General features: G+C 41.4%; 1 protein-coding gene and 1 non-coding gene across 2 annotated transcripts; one reads left to right on the top strand and one right to left on the bottom strand.

Annotated features, from left to right (window-relative positions):
- Positions 1 to 11324: 11324 nt before the first annotated feature.
- LOC135523178 (proteasome maturation protein-like) lies at positions 11325 to 13394 on the bottom strand. The gene is made up of 6 exons (XM_064949901.1): positions 13317 to 13394; positions 12349 to 12449; positions 12174 to 12234; positions 11916 to 12017; positions 11695 to 11788; positions 11325 to 11554 (listed from the first exon to the last, which is right to left on the bottom strand). The coding sequence occupies exons 1-6, from the start codon at positions 13317 to 13319 to the stop codon at positions 11487 to 11489; spliced, it is 429 nt and encodes a 142-aa protein (XP_064805973.1). The 5' UTR covers positions 13320 to 13394; the 3' UTR covers positions 11325 to 11486.
- A 187-nt stretch (positions 13395 to 13581) lies between these two features.
- Positions 13582 to 13653, top strand: trnac-gca (transfer RNA cysteine (anticodon GCA)). Its single transcript has one exon. It is a non-coding gene; the product is annotated as a tRNA-Cys (tRNA).
- Positions 13654 to 21548: the final 7895 nt, after the last annotated feature.

The following is a 21548-nucleotide window of genomic DNA, read 5'->3' as shown; positions in this document are numbered from 1 at the left end:
ATACTTGAGTTAAAGTAAAGATACCTTAATAGAAATTTACTCAACTAAAAGTGAAAGTCACCCAGTAAAATATTACGAGTAAAAGTCTATAAGTATTTCGTTTTAAATGTACTTAAGTATCAAAAGTAAAAGTTAAAACCATTTCAAATTCTGTATATTAAGCAAACCAGACAGCACAATTTATTCTTATTGTTTTAATTGACAGATAGACACAATTTACAAACAAAGTATGTGTTTAGTGAGTCTGCCAGATCAGTGGCAGTAGGGATGACCAGGGATATTCTCTTGATAAGAGTGTGAAATTGACCATTTTCCTGTCAAAACATGAGTACTTTTAGGTGTCAGGGAAAACAAATGGAGTAAAAAGTACATTATTTTGGGGGGGAATGTTGTGAAGTAAAAGTAAAAGTTGGCAAAAATATAAATAGTAAAGTACAGATACTCCAAAAAATGACTTAAGTAGTACTTTAAAGTATTTTTACTTTAGTACTTTTCACCACTGCCTAGACGTTTTACTTCATATGAGGCATGTCGTACCTTGCTTCAAAGTATCCTATAGCCAAAATCCCACCATAGAAACGTGGAGTCAATAATATTTTTATAAAGACGTACTCATATGTGTTCTCCTGTTCTATTGGTTTTCTTACAACTTTCTTTCATTGTCTAGCAACCAAAGGCATTATCCTAGTCATATTAGTAACCCATGATGGTTGTTGCATCTTTAAATCCCCCTCTTTCAAAATTTCAGAAAGGGATATTTCTGTCTGAAACCACTCGCATGTGCGGTGTGCAATTTAAAGCAGTGTTTCAAGCAATTGCTTTTTGGAACATTCAAGCCTAGGCCTACCGTCATGTATACATTGCTGAGCCTAAAATGTGAAGATATTATAATAATAATTTATCAACATTTTAAGCTAAACATTCTGACTTGTTCAATCAGCCTTATTAATTGATATGGCATATACTTCCACTACACCACTTTGATAGGTATCAGAGTGGATTAAGAAGTGAGTATACCCAAAGCCCTCTGAAAAATTAGGGGCTATACTGTGTATACCCTCCACTACAACACTGGATGTCATGGCACACCCATTATGTATCCAGTCATTGTATTGTTTCCCTAGTAGCATAGCTGTGGGAAGTAGTTTGGGGGTGGGGGTGCTACATTATAGATATACAGTACCAGTCAAAAGTTAGACCTACCTACTCATTCAAGGGTTATTCTTTATTTTTATATTTTCTACATTGTAGAATAATAGTGCAGAGGTCAAAATGACAAAATAACACATATGGAATCCTGTAGTGACCAAAAAAGTGTTAAACAAATACAAATATATTTTACTTATTTGGGATTCTTCAAAGTAGCCACCCTTTGCCTCGATGACAGCTTTGCACACTCTTGGCATTCTCTTAACCAGCATCACCAGGAATGCTTTTCCAACAGTATTGAAGGAGTTCCCACATATGCTGAGCACTTGTTGGCTGCTTTTCCTTCACTTTGTGGTCCAACTCATCCCAAACCATCTCAATTGACTTGCCTAGTTAAATAAAAGTTTAAATTAAATTACATTTGGGTTGAGGTCGGGTGATTGTGGAGGCCAGGTCATCTGATGCAGCACTCCATCACTCTCATTCTTGGTCAAATAGCCCTTACACAGCCTGGAGGTGTGTTGGGTCATTGTCCTGTTGAAAAACAAATGACAGTTCCACTAAGTGCCATCCAAAGATTGGATGGCATATTGCTGCGGTAGCCATGCTGGTTAAGTGTGCCTTGAATTCCAAATAAATCACTGACAGTGTCACCAGCAAAGCACCCCCACACCTCCTCCTCCATGTTTCATGGTGGAAACCACACATGCGGAGATCATCCGTTCACCTATTCTGCGTCTCAGAAGGACACTGTGGTTGGAAATCAAAAATATCCAATTTAGACTCATCAAAATAAAGGACAGATTTCCACCAGTCTAATGTCCATTGCTCATGTTTCTTGGCCCAGGCAAGTCTCTTCTTATTGGTGTCCTTTAGTAGTGACTTCTTTGCAGCAATTCGATTTTGACTACCTCATAAAGCTGGTTGCGAGAATGCCAAGATTGTGCAAAGCTGTCATCAAGGCAAAGGGTGGCTACTTTGAAGAATCTCAAATATATTTTGATTTGTATGACACTTGTTACTACATGATTCCATATGTGTTGTTTCATAGTTTTGATGTCTTCACTATTATTCTACAATGTAGAAAATAGTAAAAATAAATAAAAACCTTTGAATGAGTAGGTGTGTCCAAACCTTTGACAGGTTACTGTACATATACACTCTGGGAAAACTTAAGAGACCACTGCAAAATGATACATTTCTCTGGTTTTACTATTTATAGGTACAGTGCCTTGCGAAAGTATTCGGCCCCCTTGAACTTTGCGACCTTTTGCCACATTTCAGGCTTCAAACATAAAGATATAAAACTGTATTTTTTTTGTGAAGAATCAACAACAAGTGGTACACAATCATGAAGTGGAACGACATTTATTGGATATTTCAAACTTTTTTAACAAATCAAAAACTGAAAAATTGGGCGTGCAAAATTATTCAGCCCCCTTAAGTTAATACTTTGTAGCGCCACCTTTTGCTGCGATTACAGCTGTAAGTCGCTTGGGGTATGTCTCTATCAGTTTTGCACATCGAGAGACTAAAATTTTTTCCCATTCCTCCTTGCAAAACAGCTTGAGCTCAGAGAGGTTGGATGGAGAGCATTTGTGAACAGCAGTTTTCAGTTCTTTCCACAGATTCTCAATTGGATTCAGGTTTGGACTTTGACTTGGCCATTCTAACACCTGGATATGTTTATTTTTGAACCATTCCATTGTAGATTTTGCTTTATGTTTTGGATCATTGTCTTGTTGGAAGACAAATCTGCATCCCAGTCTCAGGTCTTTTGCAGACTCCATCAGGTTTTCTTCCAGAATGGTCCTGTATTTGGCTCCATCCATCTTCCCATCAATTTTAACCATCTTCCCTGTTCCTGCTGAAGAAAAGCAGGCCCAAACCATGATGCTGCCACCACCATGTTTGACAGTGGGGATGGTGTGTTCAGGGTGATGAGCTGTGTTGCTTTTACGCCAAACATAACGTTTTGCATTGTTGCCAAAAAGTAAAATTTTGGTTTCATCTGACCAGAGCACCTTCTTCCACATGTTTGGTGTGTCTCCCAGGTGGCTTGTGGCAAACTTTAAACAACACTTTTTATGGATATCTTTAAGAAATGGCTTTCTTCTTGCCACTCTTCCATAAAGGCCAGATTTGTGCAATATACGACTGATTGTTGTCCTATGGACAGAGTCTCCCACCTCAGCTGTAGATCTCTGCAGTTCATCCAGAGAGATCATGGGCCTCTTGGCTGCATCTCTGATCAGTTTTCTCCTTGTATGAGCTGAAGGTTTAGAGGGACGGCCAGGTCTTGGTAGATTTGCAGTGGTCTGATACTCCTTCCATTTCAATATTATCGCTTGCACAATGCTCCTTGGGATATTTAAAGCTTGGGAAATCTTTTTGTATCCAAATCCGGCTTTAAACTTCTTCACAACAGTATCTCGGACCTGCCTGGTGTGTTCCTTGTTCTTCATGATGCTCTCTGCGCTTTTAACGGACCTCTGAGACTATCACAGTGCAGGTGCATTTATACGGAGACTTGATTACACACAGGTGGATTGTATTTACCATCATTAGTCATTTAGGTCAACATTGGATCATTCAGAGATCCTCACTGAACTTCTTGAGAGAGTTTGCTGCACTGAAAGTAAAGGGGCTGAATAATTTTGCATGCCCAATTTTTCAGTTTTTGATTTGTTAAAAAAGTTTGAAATATCCAATAAATGTCGTTCCACTTCATGATTGTGTCCCACTTGTTGTTGATTCTTCACAAAAAATACAGTTTTATATCTTTATGTTTGAAGCCTGAAATGTGGCAAAAGGTCGCAAAGTTCAAGGGGGCCGAATACTTTCGCAAGGCACTGTATGTGTTTGGGTAAAATGAACATTTTAGTTTTTTTCTATAAACTACTGACAACATTTCTCTCAAATCCCAAATAAAAATATTGTCATTTTGAGCATTTATTTGCAGAAAATGACAACAACACAAAAGTATTTTTTAAATTTTTTAATTTAGGAAGGGTTCATCAATATTTGGTGGAATAACCCTGATAAACCATCATAGCTTTCAGTCGTCTTGACATGCTCTCCACCAGTTTTTGACATTGACTTTGGGTGACTTCATGCCACTCCTGGTGCAAAAATTGAAGCAGCTCGGCTTTGTTTGATGGCTTGTGACCATCCATCTTCCTCTTGATCACATTCCAGAGGTTTTCAATGGGGTTCAGATCTGGAGATTGGGCTGGCCATGACAGGGTCTTAATCTGGTGGTCCTCCATCCACACTTTGATTGACCTGGCTGTGTGGCATGGAGCATTGTCTTGTTGGAAAAAACAATCCTCAGAGTTAGGGAACATTGTCAGAGCAGAAGGAAGCAAGTTTTCTTCCAGGACAACCTTGTACGTGGCTTGATTCATGCGTCCTTCACAAAGACAAAACTGCCCGATTCCAGCCTTGCTGAAGCACCCCCAGATCATCACCGATCCTCCACCAAATTTCATAGTGGGTGCGAGACACTGTGGCTTCTAGGCCTCTCCAGGTCTCGCACACACTGCTATTCCACCAAATATTGATTTCTGAACTCTTCCTAAGTTAAAACATCAGTAATGTGTTGTTTAAGAACTTATTTTCTTTGCATTATTCGAGGACTGACAACACTGCATATTTTTTTGTTATTTTGACCAGTCTGCAAATAAATGCTCCAAATGACAATATTTTTATTAGGAATTTGGGAGAAATGTCAGTGGTTTATAGAATAAAACAAAAATGTTCATTTTACCCAAACACATACTCATAAATAGTAAAATGATATAGTGCATTCGGAAAGTATTCAACCCCTTCACTTTTTCCACATTTCGTTACATTACAGCCTTATTCTAAAATGTATTTACATGTTTTTTCCTCATCAATCTACACACAATACCCCATAATGAGAGGAAAAACTGATTAAAAAAATTAAATATGACAATTAAATAAGTATTTAGACCCTTTACTCAGTACTTTGTTGAAGCACCTTTGACAGCGATTACAGCCTTGAGTCATATTGGGTATGACTCTACAAGTTTGGCACATCTGTATTTGGTGAATTTCTACCATTATTATCTGTATATCCTCTTAAGCACTGTCAGGTTGAATTGGGAGTGTCGCTGCACAGCTACTTTCTGGTCTCTCCAGAGATGTTCAATCGGGTTCAAGTCCGGGCTCTGGCTAGGCCACTCATGGACATTCAGAGACTTGTCCTGAAGCCACTTCTGTATTGTCTTGGCTGTGTGTTGAGGGTCATTGTCCTGTTGGAAGGTGAACCTTCACCCTATGTCTGAGGTCTGAGCACTTTGGATCTGGTTTTCATCAAGGATCTCTGTACCATGATCCGATTCATCTTTCCCTCAATCCTGACAAGTCTTCCAGTCATTTCCGCTGAAAAAATCCACACAGCATGATGCTGCCACCACCCTACTTCACCGTAGGGATGATATTGGCCAGGTGATGAGGGGTGCCTGGTTTCCTCCAGACGTGACACTTGGCATTCAGGCCAAAGAGTTCAATTTCGGTTTCATCACACAAGAGAATCCTGTTTCTCATGGTCTGAGTCCTTGAGGTGCCTTTTGGCAAACTCCAAGCGGGCAGTCATGTAACTTTTACTGAGGAGTGGCTTCCGTCTGGCTACTCTACCATAAAGTCCTGATTGGTGGAACGCTGCAGAGATGGTTGTCCTTTTGGAAGGTTTTCCCATCTCCACAGAGGAACTCTGGAGCTCTGTCAGAGTGATCATCAGGTTCTTAGTCACCTCTCCCCCTGATTGCTCAGTTTGGCCAGGTGGCCAGCTCTAGGAAGAGACTTGGTGGTTCCAAACTTCTTCCATTTAAGAATGATGGAGGCCACTGTGTTCTTGGGAACCTTCAATGCTGCTGACATGTTTTGGTCCACTTCTCAAGATCTGTGGCTCGACACAATCCTGTCTCATAGCTCTACGGACAATTCCTTCGACCTCGAGACTTGGTTTTTGCTCTGACATGCACTGTCAACTGTGGGACTTTATATAGACAGGTGTGTGCCTTTCCAAATCATGTCCAATCAATTGAATTCACCAAAGATGGACTCCAATCAAGTTGTAGAAACGAGAGGTCGAACGATTATGATTTTTCAACGCCGATACCGATATCGATTATTGGAGGACCAAAAAAAGTAATAATGACAATTACAACAATTCTGAATGAACACTTGTTATAACTTAATATAATACACAAAGACAATCAATTTAGCCTCAAATAAATAATGAAACATGTTCAATTTGGTTTAAATAATACAAAAACAAAGTGTTGGAGAAGAAAGTAAAAGTGCAATATGTGCCATGTAAGAAAGCTAACGTTTAAGTTCCTTGCTCAGAAGATGAGAACAGGCATGCAGAGCAAGGGGAACAAGAGGAACAACTACTCCAAGTCTCAGAGCGAGTGATGTTTGAAACGCTATTAGTGCGCACCCCGCTAACTAGCTAGCCATTTCACATCGGTTACACCAGCCTAATCTCGGGAGTTGATAGACTTGAAGTCATAAACAGCGCAATGCTTGAAGCACAGCAAAGAGCTGCTGGCAAAATGCACAAAAGTGCTGTTTGAATGCTCAGTCAGACTGCTCTATCAAATCATAGACTTAATTATAACATAATAACACACAGAAATACGAGCCTTAGGTCATTAATATGGTAGAATCCGGAAACTATCATTTTGTAAACAAAACGTTTATTCTTTCAGTGAAATACGGATATTTAAGTCTAAATATTGCTTTTACATAGCATAACCTTCAATGGTATGTGATAACGTAAAATTCTGGCAAATTAGTTCGCAACGAGCTAGGCGGTCCAAACTGTTGCATATACACTGACTCTGCATGCAATGAACGCAAGAGAAGTGACACAATTTCACCTAGTTAATTTTTATTTCACCTTTATTTAACCAGGTAGGCTAGTTGAGAACAAGTTCTCATTTGCAACTGCGACCTGGCCAAGATAAAGCGTAGCAATTCAACACATGCAACAACACAGAGTTATACATGGAATAAACAAAACATACAGTCAATAATACAGTAGAACAAAAGAAAACAAGAAGTATATATACAGTGAGTGCAAATGAGGTAAGTTAAGGAAATAAATAGGCCATGCTGGCAAAGTAATTACAATATAGCAATTAAACACTGGAATTGTAGATTGGCAGAAGATTAATGTGCAGATAGAGATACTGGGGTGCAAAGGAGCAAAAAAAATAAAAAAAATACCAGTATGGGGATGAGGTAGGTAGATAGATGGGTTGTTTACAGATGGGCTATGTACAGGTGCAGTGATCTGTAAGCAGCTCTGACTGCTGGTGCTTAAAGCTAGTGAGAGAGATGTGAGTCTCCAGCTTCAGAGATTTTTGCAATTCGTTCCAGTCATGGGCAGCAGAGAACTGGAAGGAAAGACGACCAAAGGAGGAATTGGCTTTGGGGGTGACCAGCGAGATATTTGGTCAATAACAAAAGTTTATCTCAATACTTTGTTATATACACTTTGTTGGCAATGACAGAGGTCAAACGTTTTCTGTAAGTCTTCACAAGGTTTTCACACACTGTTGCTGGTATTTTGGCCCATTCCTCCATGCAGATCTCCTCTAGAGCAGTGATGATTTGGGGCTGTTGCTGGGAAACATGGACTTTAAACTCCCTCCAAAGATTTTCTATGGGGTTGAGACCTGGAGACTGGCTAGGCCACTCCAGGACCTTGAAATTCTTCTTACGAAGCAACTCCTTGGTTGCCCGGGCGGTGTGTTTGAGATCATTGTCATGCTGAAAGACCCAGCCACGTTTCATCTTCAATGCCCTTGCTGATGGAAGGAGGTTTTCACTCAAAATCTCACGATACATGGCCCCATTCATTCTTTCCTTTACACGGATCAGTCGTCCTGGTCCCTTTGCAGAAAAACAGCCACAAAGCATGATGTTTCCACCCCCATGCTTCACAGTAGGTGTGGTGTTCTTTGGATGCAACTCAGCATTCTTTGTCCTCCAAACACGACGAGTTGAGTTTTTACCAAAAAGTTATATTTTGTTTTACTCTGACCATATGACATTCTCCCAATCTTCTTCTGGATCATCCAAATGCTTTCTAGCAAACTTCAGACGGGCCTGGACATGTACTGGCTTAAGCAGGGGGACACGTCTGGAACTGCAGGATTTGAGTCCCTGGCGGCGTAGTGTGTTACTGATGGTAGGCTTTGTTACTTTGGTCCCAGCTCTCTGCAGGTCATTCACTAGGTCCCCCCGTGTGGTTCTGGGATTTTTGCTCACCGTTCTTGTGATCATTTTGACCCCACGGGGTGAGATCTTGCATGGAGCCCCAGATCGAGGGGGATTATCAGTGGTTTTGTATGTCTTCCATTTCCTAATAATTGCTCCCACAGTTGATTTCTTCAAACCAAGCTGATTACCTATTGCAGATTCAGTCTTCCCAGCCTGGTGCAGGTCTACAATTTTGTTTCTGGTGTCCTTTGACAGCTCTTTGGTCTTGGCCATAATGGAGTTTGGAGTGTGACTGTTTGAGGTTGTGGACAGGTGTCTTTTATACTGATAACAAGTTCAAACAGGTGCCATTAATACAGGTAATGAGTGGAGGACAGAGGAGCCTCTTAAAGAAGAAGTTACAGGTCTGTGAGAGCCAGAAATCTTGCTTGTTTGTAGGTGACCAAATACTTATTTTCCACCATAATTTGCAAATAAATTCATTAAAAATCCTACAATGTGATTTTCTGGATTTTTTTCTCATTTTGTCTGTCATAGTTGAAGTGTACCTATGATGAAAATTACAGGCCTCTCTCATCTTTTTAAGTGGAGAACTTGCACAATTGGTGGCTGACTAAATACTTTTTTGCCCCACTGTATATCTGCTGGAGTGCGTGCTACGAGTGGGTGCTGCTATGGTGACCAGTGAGCTGAGATAAGGCGGGGCTTTACCTAGCAGAAACTTGTAGATAACCTGTGGCCAGTGTATTTGGCGACGAGTAAGAAGCGAGGGGCAACCAACGAGAGAGTACAGGTCGCAATGGTGGGTAGTGTTTGGGGCTTTGGTGACAGAAGAATGGCACTGTGATAGACTGCATCCAGTTTGTTGAGTAGAGTGTTGGAAGCTATTTTATAGATGACATCACCGAAGTCGAGGATCGGAAGAATGGTCAGTTTTACGAGGGTATGTTTGCCAGCATGAGTGAAGGATGCTTTGTTGCGATATAGGAAGCTGATTCTAGATTTAATTTTGGAGTGGCGATGCTTAATGTGAGACTGGAAGGAGTGTTTACAGTCTAACCAGACACCCAGGTATTTGTAGTTGTTCACGTATTCTAAGTCAGAGCCGTCCAGAGTAGTGATGCCGGACGGGCGGGCAGTGATCAATTGAATAGCATGCATTTAGTTTTATTTGCGTTTAAGAGCAGTTGGAGGCCACGGAAGGAGAGTTGTATGGCATTGAAGCTCGTCTGGAGGTTAGTTAACAGTGTCCAAGGAGGGGCCAGAAGTATACAGAATGGTGTTGTCTGCGTAGAGGTGGATCAGAGAATCACCAGCAGCAAGAGCAACATCATTGATGTATACAGAAAAGAGAGTCTGCCCTAGAATTGAACCCTGTGGCACACCCATAGAGACTGTCAGAGGATGGGACAACAGTCCCTCCGATTTGACACACTGAACTGTATCAGAGAAGTAGTTGGTAAACCAGGCGAGGCAATCATTCGACAAACCAAGGCTGTCGAGTCTGCCAATAAGAATGTTGTGATTGACAGAGTTGAAAACCTAATATTGCTTGCTAACCTGGATTTCTTTTAGCTAAATATGCAGGTTTAAAAATATATACTTCTGTGTATTGATTTTAAGAAAGGCATTGATGTTTATGGTTAGGTACAGTCGTGCAACAATTGTGCTTTTTCACAAATGGTTTTTGTTAAATCATCCCCCGTTTGGCGAAGTTGGCTGTCTTTGTTAGGAAGAAATAGTCTTCACACAGTTTGCAATGAGCCAGGTGGCCCAAACTGCTGCATATATCCTGACTCCGCTTGCGCAGAACGCAAGAGAAGTGACACAATTTCCCGAGTTAAAAGACGTTCATGTTAGCAGGCATATTAACTAAATATGCAGGTTTAAAAATATATACTTGTGTATTGATTTTAAGAAAGGCATTGATGTTTATGGTTATGTACACGTTGGAGCAACGACAGTACTTTTTCGCGAATGCGCACCAATTATATGCAATGCAGGACACGCTAGATAAACTAGTAATATCATCAACCATGTGTAGTTAACTAGTGATTATGATTGATTGTTTTTCATAAGTTAAGTTTAATGCTAGCTAGAAACTTACCTTGGCTTCTTCCTGCATTCGCGTAACAGGCAGGCTCCTCGTGGAGTGCAATGTAATCAGGTGGTTAGAGCGTTGGACTAGTTAACCTTAAGGTTGAAGATTGAATCCCCGAGCTGACAAGGTAAAAATCTGTTAACCCACCGTTCCTAGGCCGTCATTGAAAATAAGAATGTGTTAACTGACTTGCCTAGTTATTATTAAGGTGTGGGACCTGCAGATTGAAGACAGTGTAGAGTTCCTCCTCTGCTCACCTCCTCAGCTGATAAGTCCCTGTGGGACACCTGTGTGCTCAAGACATTCTTCGGCAGCCGCAGCTCCATTAACCATGCTTCCTTCAGCCCCGCCGGCGACTAGCGAATCTTGTTGTGCTTTCATGCTATGTGACATCAGGACGTGCTCACCATAGTCTCGCAACGAGGTGGATTTCAGCACGTCTTGCCGGATGCTGGCGATTGCAGGGCATGACGGTAAGGTGAGGGTGGTGGATCTGGTGTCCTCACAGGTGGCGGGTGTGCTGAAGCACGAGGGCGCTGTGCAGTGTTGTTTTGATCACAAGGGGGAGTACTTACTGTCAGGGGCATCTGACGAACAGATGTGTGTGGTCATGATGGATAAGATAAAACAGAGTTTTAAACCTACACACAATCAATGTACCAAATAAGGACCACTAACCATAGCTCATTGCAACAAATCTTGCCTTTCTATGAACAATAAAAAAATGTTTGATGCATCGTGTGCATCGGTGTGTATTTCTAGAAATTAAGTACAACAAAAACATTACCACACCAGAAATAAATCAACATCATGGTTGAGTTACAGGATTTATTAGAAACAAAAGAATCTAATGATACAAAAGTCTTGAGTGCGGTCTCACATGAGGAAGTAAATGACAATCTCTAAAGCAGATGCATTGTCACACGGTAACTAGTTAACAGTGGGTAAACACAAACGTCCTGGGGTCGGATGGCTCTTACATCATGCCCAGCTTGTACTCCACCATGATGTGGGGCTCACCCATCATCTCACTCTGGGCTGGATCTGCAAGGAGATGGACACAAAATGGTGGTGATGTTGCACCATGTTCACATCAGAAAAACAACATAGCTGTGAGTTCTCATCAGCTTCACTTCAACTCTGCTCTCCTCCTTTGTAGAAAACCTATTGTTAGTGTGTCTTACCGTTGAGGATGTCCTCAAAGCTGATGCTCTCATCGTTCCCTTTGAGAGTGTCCAGAGCCAGGTGTGAGCTCTGCAGGAATGGCAGGCGCTGGATCTGAGATGGGGAGGAAAGAGGGAAGGTATACGTTGGAAAGTTATTTATTGCAATTGCTCAGACACTGTTCCTTGTTTTCAATGAAGATCAGAGATATGCTATTGTGTGTGAGATAGTGTGTGTATACCTGTCTGGCTGCCCTGTACTCCATCTGTAGTTTGAGGGGAGCGTGGAGGCCCTGGATGTTTCTGAGGTTAGAGAAGTTCATCTTGTCCTGGTTCAGCTGAAACTGCAGGGAGAGGAGAAAACACTCAATGCAGGAGCTAAAGTAGCAGAGATGGTTAGGAGATAAATGCCCGAAGACTTGTATTAACTCGCAGAAAAGATGCATAGACTGTAGCTCAGTAAAACAGGATCTTGTGTGTCAAATGTGTTGGTCACTCACATTCTTTTCTGAAAGCTCCAACGCATGGCTGGGAAGCAGCTCATTTTTCACACTGCTAAATCTGAGAGAGAAACAGAGGGAGAGGAGAAAACGGCAGTTATATCAAAAACTGATAGTTTAGCTAGTTACATACTTTGAGTTAAATGAGTGTCCAACACAGAGACAGTACTCTCACCCGCTCCTGAGTGTGTCCTGAACTCCATAAGCCCCAACCTGTGGACCCATGCCCGTCACCGGTACACTGTCCTTCAGCTGTGATCTGAGTCCACGGGTATTCTGGTGACGAACAACAGAACAACTCGATTAGAATTATAACAGAGGCATAGTAACACTTTACTACAACCCAAACAACCATGTTAACGTCAGCGAATTGCTACATTGTTAGTTGTCACGAAACAAAAGACACAGGCCGGATGATAATTGGCGCGTTGTTATGTAGCTAACGTTCGCTAGCTAATGGTCTAACCTCACCAAAGGTGATCGTGATTTATTTTAGAATGCATTGTTTTTCATAAAAATTACCCAAACGAAGCTTGGCAGGTGGGTTGTCTGCTTTGATGCCTCACTCAATTAGAAAGTCTGTGTGTTTTCGCCAGCGCTTGTAGTAGTCATAAATTAATACACATTGTCATTATTCACTTTTTTTTCAAATCATTTAAATTGGAAGAGGTAGTGAAGAGTTGAGGCGTTACCATACATTCTAAATTGGACATTCACCCACTTATGGAAACACCATCGCTATCAGCAAAGAATATTGGAATTATGGCCTATCCTGTTAGCATACAGCCACTGCTCTGCCTGTCCCGTCCTTTCCGCCCGTCTCGCTCTGCTTGCTTCTCCAGCTTCTGTTGAAGCTTTCGGCTTCTGATTTGTTTTTCGCGTAAGTTAGATACATTAACCAAACAGAGATATCTAGCTAACGTTGGCTCCCTCATCGCTGCTAGTTAGCGTTAGCTAGCTCCTCGCTCACTGGCACGAGTGACTAAGTTACTCGAAATCAAAACGTCTCTACAAATACAGCTAGTAATGAAGGTCCAGAACCCCACGATTCATTGGTATTTTGTATAAACAATATAGTTAACTCGCACAAACATCAACTTTACACATTTACTGTATTAATTAAACAACAAATGTTGCTAATACCATTGTCGCTCTGATGAGGCTGTTTTCACTTTCAGTTAAAAAAAACTTCCGGTTGGGGTTGCGTTAGTTTTACGACACATCCGAATCAGATGAAAGAAATACAACCAGGTTAGTAGAAGGAAATAAAAAAGGAAAGTATGTTTGCCGTTGTCTAAACTATTGTTGCATTGTTATTTACATATATTAGTAGATAGTTTATAATGTTTTATATACAGTTAGGTACATTTGTCTTTATATATGAATTCAGTTTCAGATATTATAGGTTGGGGGTATAGCTCAGTGGTAGAGCATTTGACTGCAGATCAAGAGGTCCCCGGTTCAAATCCGGGTGCCCCCTCATTTTTGTGTGTCCTTCTTTGAGTGATAATTTGACCATACATAGGTATAACATTTCGACGCACATTGTGTCTGGTTTACATACATCTGATATCCTTAGACTTAATACAGTTTGTTAAACGGTGGTGTAGAAAAAATTTTGAATCCACACTTATGACTACAAATGTGTAAAATGTAGTGTCAACATAAAGTGACATTCACCACTTTGATTAATTTCTCTTCACATTTAATTGAATCTCACTGCATACGGTCATGGTTTAGTAGTCTCTGTTAGTCTGTATTGCAATTTTCTGGTCTGGTCAGTGATATAGTGAGTCAGCCAGCCATCAGTCAGAGAGATTGGCCTGGAGTGTTCTGACTTGATGAGGCTGGAGGATACGGAGCTGACTGAACTGAGCTGCACTTCCTAACCTGCCAAAGGTATGACCATATTAGAGACACATTTTCCCTCAGACTACACATATCCACAAAGATTTTGAAAACAAACCCAATTTTGATAAACTCCCATATATACTGGGTGAAATACCACAGTGTGCCATCACAGCAGCAAGATTGGTGACCTGTTGCCACAAGAAAACAACCAATGAAGAACAAACACCATTGTAAATACAACCCATATTTATGTTTATTTATTTTCCCTTTTGTACTTTAACTGTTTGCACATCGTTACAACAGTGTATACAGACATAATATGACATTTTAAATGTCTTTATTCTTTTGGAACTTCTGTGAGTGTAATGTTGCTGTTAACTTGTATTGTTTATTTCACTTATGTTTATTATCCACTTCACTTGCTTTGGCAATGTTAACATATGTTTCCCATGCCAATAAAGCCTTTAAAATCGAATATGACAAAGAGAAAGAGTTGTTACTCCCTTTGACCACAGGGGGATGCTATAATCCCGTTGAAGTTGTTGGTTTGGTTATAATGTGCCATAACTCAAGGAATAAATCATTGTACCTTTGCAAGACTCAGAGGAATTACTGGAGCACACATTCCTCCAGTCATGAATATACCTGCAGAAATGTGAAAAACATTGTTGCTTTGGGTACACTGCATTGCAGCTGTCTCAACGAACTGAGGCAACTCAATATTAGGAAGATGTTCATAATGTTTGGTATACTCAGTGTAGATTAGCAATAATGACGCTGTTTGAGGCATACAGATCAGCGAATATCATAGTGAGTGGTGCTATTGCAGGTAAGGATGCTCACTAACTCACATCTGCTTCAGCCACTTGATCTCCCTCCTCCTCTTCACATGGAACTCCACCTTCCTGCCATTGGTCTCCAATGTGATGATGTCACCTAACAGAGCAACCTGAACCAATAGACTTCCCAAATTATAATCTTCTTTCACAGAGGGGCTGAGTACTGCACTAAAGCAATGATGACAACATAGTATCTCTTCGCGGTTCCAACCATGTCATACCGAACAAACCCATATGTGATATAATGTGATATCATTGGGTCTGAACTTCTACCCCACCTTCACAGAGAGCAGTCTCCAGCCGTTGTTCTCTATGCGGCAGTACCAGCCAGCCTGTTCGTCCTGCACCAGGAGCCTCTGGTTGTATTTTTGCCTGGGGACGGGCCTCCTGTCTGGGGGAGGGTGTGTATCCTTTGGGGCTATTGGCACACATGTCCAGGATGGGTCGTGGGTGTAGATCTAAATAGTAGATCTTATAGTGGATGCTCGGTGGAAAGATGGTCTATGTGGGTAAGGACAAACAAATCTCACATTAGCATGCACACATCTATTTGTATTGCATAAATCATCACAGATAGCTTTTGAAATAAATTCCTGCACAAGTATTGTGAGTGATAGGTATTCTTTCTGCATTTTTAGCACTGTCAAAATGAACACCCCTCCCAATCTGAATCTGATTTGGACTCCTGCAAGGTTCTTGAAGTACTAGAAACACGTGTATCCTACATATAGGAGATGGAGAGGTGTGTGAGTGTGTGTGTGCCTGTGTGTGTGCCTGTGTGTATCGTATTGTGGTGCCACCCACCACGTGTCTTCTCCACGTCCTCTGTATCATCCTGGCAACCCTGTGGTAGACCCTCTGAGGCCGGCGGTCCGGCTCCGTTGTATCCTCCCCTGCAGGAAGGTCCTCCACTGGGGAGGAAGTTGGGGCTGATGGTTTGCTGATGTCAACGTTGTGAACAGAGTGCGCCATGGTGGCGGTGAGGTTATGGTATGGGCATGCATAAGCTACGGACAACGAACACAATTGCATTTTATCGATGGCAATTTGAAATCACAGAGATACCATGACGAGATCATGAGGCCCATTGTCGTGCCATTCATCTTCCACCATCACCTCATGTTTCAGCATTTTAATGCACGGCACCATGTTGTAAGGATCTACACACAATTCCTGGAAGCTGGAAATGTCCCAGTTCTTCCATGGCCTGCACTCACAAGACATGTCATCCATTGAGCATATTTGGGATGCTCTGGACCGACGTGTACGACAGTGTGTTCCAGTTCCTGCCAATATCCAGCAACTTCACACAGCCATTGAAGAGAAGTGGGACAACATTCCACAGGCCACAATCAACATCCTGATCAACTCTATGTGAAGGAGATGTGTCGTGCTGCATGAGGCAAATGGTGGTCACATGAGATACTGGCTGGTTTTCTGATCCACGCCCCTACCTTTTTTTTAAGGTATCTGTGACCAATGGATGCATGTCTGTCTCCCCAGTCATGTGAAATCCATAGATCAGGGCCTAATGAATTTATTTCAATTGTCTGATTTCCTTAAATGAACTGTAACTCAGCAAAATCTTTGAAATTGTAGCATGTTGCGTTTACATTTTTGTTCAGTATACAAAATGTAATATCTCAGCAAAGACCTACAGACATGAAGCAAAGTGCACTGTGCTTCTGAGAATGTGTTGTATCAGTTCATCTCTAAAAGCCATGTATATTTTACCCCCATTTATCTGTTTGCGTAAAGTCATCTAGTTACCAATTAACATGGGCATGGCAGAGTGTGTCATTGTAAAAACAAAAAAAAAAAGAACAGAAATGAATGAAACTTGAGATGAGAGAAAAAGGGAGAAAGGATCTGAGCCTGTGATAAAACATTTTTTGTCTCCATGTCAAAACACGCTGACAGACACAGACATACAGTACCAATCAAAAGTTTGGACACCTACTCATTCCAGGGTTTTTCTTTGTTTATACTAGATTCTGCATTGTAGAATAATAGTGAATACATGAAAAATATGAAATAACACATATGGAATCATGTAGTAACCAAAAAAGTGTTAAACAAATCAAAAAATATTTTATATTTGAGATTCTTCAAAGTAGCCACCCTTTGCCTTGATGACAGCTTTGGACACTTGGCATTCTCTCAATCAGCTTCACCTGGAATGCTTTTCCAACAGTCTTGAAGGAGTTCCCACATATGCTGAGCACTCAATTCGTTTGAGGTTGGGTGATTATGGAGGCCAGGTCATCTGATGCAGCACTCCATCACTCTCCTTCTTGGTCAAATAACCTGGAGCTGTGTTGGGTCATTGTCCCGTTGAAAAACAAATGATCACAAACAAAGCACATGTAACAGTATAACTTTAAACCGTCCCCTCGCCCATACCCAGGCACGAACCAGGGACCCTCTGCACACATCAACAACAGTCACCCTCGAAGCATCGTTACCCATCGCTCCACAAAAGCTGCGGCCCTTGCAGAGCAAGGGGAACTACTACTTCAAGGTCTCAGAGCAAGTGACGTCACCGATTGAAACGCTATTTAAGCTATCTAAGCTATCTAAGCTAGCCGTTTCACATCCGTTACACACAAACCAGATGGGATGGCGTATCGCTGCAGAATGCTGTGGTAGTGTGCCTTGAATTCTAAGGAAATCACTGAGTGTCACCACCTTTTGGTTTCACCACCTCCTCCTCCATGCGTCACGGTGGGAACCACACATGCTGAGATCATCCGTTCACATACTCTGCGTCTCACAAAGACGCAGCGGTTGAAACCAAAAATCTCAAATTTGGATTCATCAGACCAAAGGACAGATTCCCACCGGTCTAATGTCCATTGCTGTGTTTCTTGGCCCAAGTAAGTCTCTTCTTCTTATTGATGTCCTTTAGTAGTGGTTTCTTTGCAGCAATTCGACCATGAAGGCCTGATTTATGCCGTCTCCTCTGAACAGTTGATGTTGAGATGTGTCTGATACTTGAACTCTGTGAAGCATTTATTTGGGTTGCAATTTCTGAGGCTGGTAACTCTAATGAACTTGGGTCTTGGGGGACTCTGGGTCTTCCTTACCTGTGGCGGTCCTCATGAGAGCCAGTTTCATCATAGCGCTTGATGGTTGTTGCGACTGCACTTGGAGAAACTTTCAGTTCTTGAAATTTTCCAGATTGACTGACCTTCATGTCTTAAAGTAATGATGGACTGTTGTTTCTCTTTGCTTATTCGAACTGTTCTTGCCATAATATGGACTTGGTCTTTTACCAAATAGGGCTTTCTTCTGTATCAAATCAAATCAAATCAAATTTTATTTGTCACATACACATGGTTAGCAGATGTTAATGCGAGTGTAGCGAAATGCTTGTGCTTCTAGTTCCGACAATGCAGTAATAACCAACAAGTAATCTAACTAACAATTCCTAATCTACTGTCTTATACACAGTGTAAGGGGATAAAGAATATGTACATAAGGATATATGAATGAGTGATGGTACAGAGCAGCATAGGCAAGATACAGTAGATGGTATCGAGTACAGTATATACATGTGAGATGAGTATGTAAACAAAGTGGCATAGTTAAAGTGGCTAGTGATACATGTATTACATAAGGATGCAGTCGATGATATAGAGTACAGTATATACGTATGCATATGAGATGAATAATGTAAGGTAAGTAACATTATATAAGGTAGCATTGTTTAAAGTGGCTAGTGATATATTTACAACATTTCCCATCAATTCCCATTATTAAAGTGTCAGTGTGTAGGCAGCAGCCACTCAATGTTAGTGGTGGCTGTTTAACAGTCTGATGGCCTTGAGATAGAAGCTGTTTTTCAGTCTCTCGGTCCCAGCTTTGATGCACCTGTACTGACCTCGCCTTCTGGATGATAGCGGGGTGAACAGGCAGTGGCTCGGGTGGTAGATGTCCTTGATGATCTTTATGGCCTTCCTGTAACATCGGGTGGTGTAGGTGTCCTGGAGGGCAGGTAGTTTGCCCCCGATGATGCGTTGTGCAGACCTCACTACCCTCTGGAGAGCCTTACGGTTGAGGGCGGAGCAGTTGCCGTACCAGGCGGTGATACAGCCCGCCAGGATGCTCTCGATTGTGCCTCTGTAGAAGTTTGTGAGTGCTTTTGGTGACAAGCCGAATTTCTTCAGCCTCCTGAGGTTGAAGAGGCGCTGCTGCGCCTTCTTCACGATGCTGTCTGTGTGAGTGGACCAATTCAGTTTGTCTGTGATGCGTATGCCGAGGAACTTAAAACTTGCTACTCTCTCCACTACGGTTCCATCGATGTGGATAGGGGGTGTTCCCTCTGCTGTTTCCTGAAGTCCACAATCATCCCTACCTTGTCACAACACAATTAATTGGCTCAAATGCATTAAGAAGGAAATACATTTTTCAAATTAACTTTTAATAAGGCACCCCTGTTAATTGAAATGCATTCCAGGTGACTACCTCATGAAGCTGGTTGATGGAATGCCAAGAGTGTGCAAAGCTGTCATCAAGGCAAAGGGTTGCTACTTTGAAGAATCTCAAATATAAAATACATTTTGATTTGTTTAACACTTTTTTGTTTTTTTATTCCATATGTGTTATTTCACAGTTTTGATGTCTTCACGATTATTTTACAATGTAGAAACTAGTAAAAATAAAGAAAAACCCTTGAATGAGTCAGTGTGTCCAAACTTTTGACTGGTACTGTACATTACATGAAACTGAGAAAGAGATTCTCACACTTAATTTGGGGTGTAGCTGTCTCCTGCCTGCCAAACAGTGAACACCACACTACTGCACCCAATGTTCTTACTGAGACTGCATTCCACCCAACAGCTATGGGAAACGATGACTCTGGAACCCTTGCCAGAGTGTGAGAGAGAGGAGGGAGAAAGAGAGACAGAGAGAGACAGAAACCTTGCCAGGGTGTGAGGTAGACGGAAAGAAAAAGGGAGGATGGGAGGGGAGAAGAGAAAGGTAATATTTTCCAAATGACAATTTTAATTTTAATAACCCATCATTATGTAATAACTATTAGGACGCCCTTTCGAATGTTGTTGTTGTGCTGACAGGTTGAACTGTAGTGGGGAGAAGTCCTTTGAAGTGTAGAGACAGAGACAAGCAGGTGCATGCATGTAATGCCATGAGCATTGCTGATAGCACCTACGCCTGCTGAATACATATTCAACAACGCCTGAGAGCCAGACATACAGAGCATTCTGAAAGTATTCAGACCCCTTGACTTTTTCCACATTTTGTTACGTTACAGCCATATTCTAAAATTGATTAAATTGGTCCCCCTCACATCAAAGTTTTTTTAGAAATGTTTGCAAATCTATTAAAAAAACAAAATAATAAAATATGACTTTTACATAAGTATTCAGACCCTTTACTCAGGTTCAAGTCCGGACTCTGGCAGGGCCACTCAAGGACATTCAGAGACCTGTCCTGAAGCCACTCCTGCATGGTCTTGGCTGTGTGCTTAGTGTCGTTGTCCTGTTGGAAGGTGAACCTTCACCCCAGTCTGAGGTCCTGCACGCTTTGGAGTAGCTTTCATCAAGGATCTCTCTGTACTTTGCTCCATTCATCTTTCCCTCGATCCTGACTAGTCTCCCAGTCCTTGCCCCTGAAAAACATCCTCACAGCATTATGCTGCCACCACCATGCTTCACCGTAGGGATGGTGCCAGGTTTCCTCCAGATGTGACGCTTGGCATCCAGGCCAAAGAGTTCAATCTTGGTTTAATCAGTCCAGAGAATCTTGTTTCTCATGGTCTGCGAGTCCTTTCGGTGCCTTTTGGCAAACACCAAGGGGGCTGTCATGTGCCTTTTACAGACAGGTGTGTGCCTTTCCAAATCATGTTCAATCAATTGAATTTACCACAGGTGGACTAAAATCAAGTTGTTGTAACATCTTAAAGATGATCAATGGAAACAGGATGCACCTGAGCTCAGTTGAGTCTCATAGCAAAGGATCTGAATATTTATGTAAATAAGGTATCTCTTTTTATTTTTAATACTCATATTTGTGGTAAAAGCAAAAACTCTTCAAAAATGTTGTCTCATAGTAAAAGGTCTTAATACTTAATTATATATATATATATATATATATATATATATATATATACGTAACTATTTTATCCAATATAGAATAAGGCTGCAATGTAACAAAACGTGGAGAAAGTCAAGGGGTCTGAATACTTTCTGAATGCACTGTACATTACATTGTAAACCACAGGAGGCTGCTGAGGGGAGAACGGCTCATAATAATGGCTGGAACGGAGCCAATGGAATGACATCAAATACCTGGAAACCATGTGCTTCATGTATTTAATACCATTCTACGATTCCGCTCCAGACATTATCATGAGCCCGTTCTCACCCATTAAGCTGCCACCAACCTCCTGTGTTGTATACATAACCTATGACCTATACATAACCTATTAATAATTATTGTGCAAAACACTATAGAAAACGGACACAAACAGAGAGTCCAAACACAAACACTGGACAACAAATGAAGTCCAAGATGTCGAAGGAATCTAAAGCATGACAAAAACATTAGTTTGTACACATTGTTCTGGGTGTGTAGGCCTGTGTGGCCCTTCCCAAGTGACATCATAGAAAATGGCCAAATTAACTGACTAGCTGTACTCCATCCTAATAACCACACAGACAAA

This window comes from Oncorhynchus masou, chromosome 30, assembly GCF_036934945.1.
Source record: "Oncorhynchus masou masou isolate Uvic2021 chromosome 30, UVic_Omas_1.1, whole genome shotgun sequence".
Lineage (NCBI taxonomy): Eukaryota > Metazoa > Chordata > Actinopteri > Salmoniformes > Salmonidae > Oncorhynchus > Oncorhynchus masou.
The sequence above is the reverse complement of the archived record's forward strand: the minus strand, read 5'-3'. Positions and strand labels throughout refer to the sequence as shown.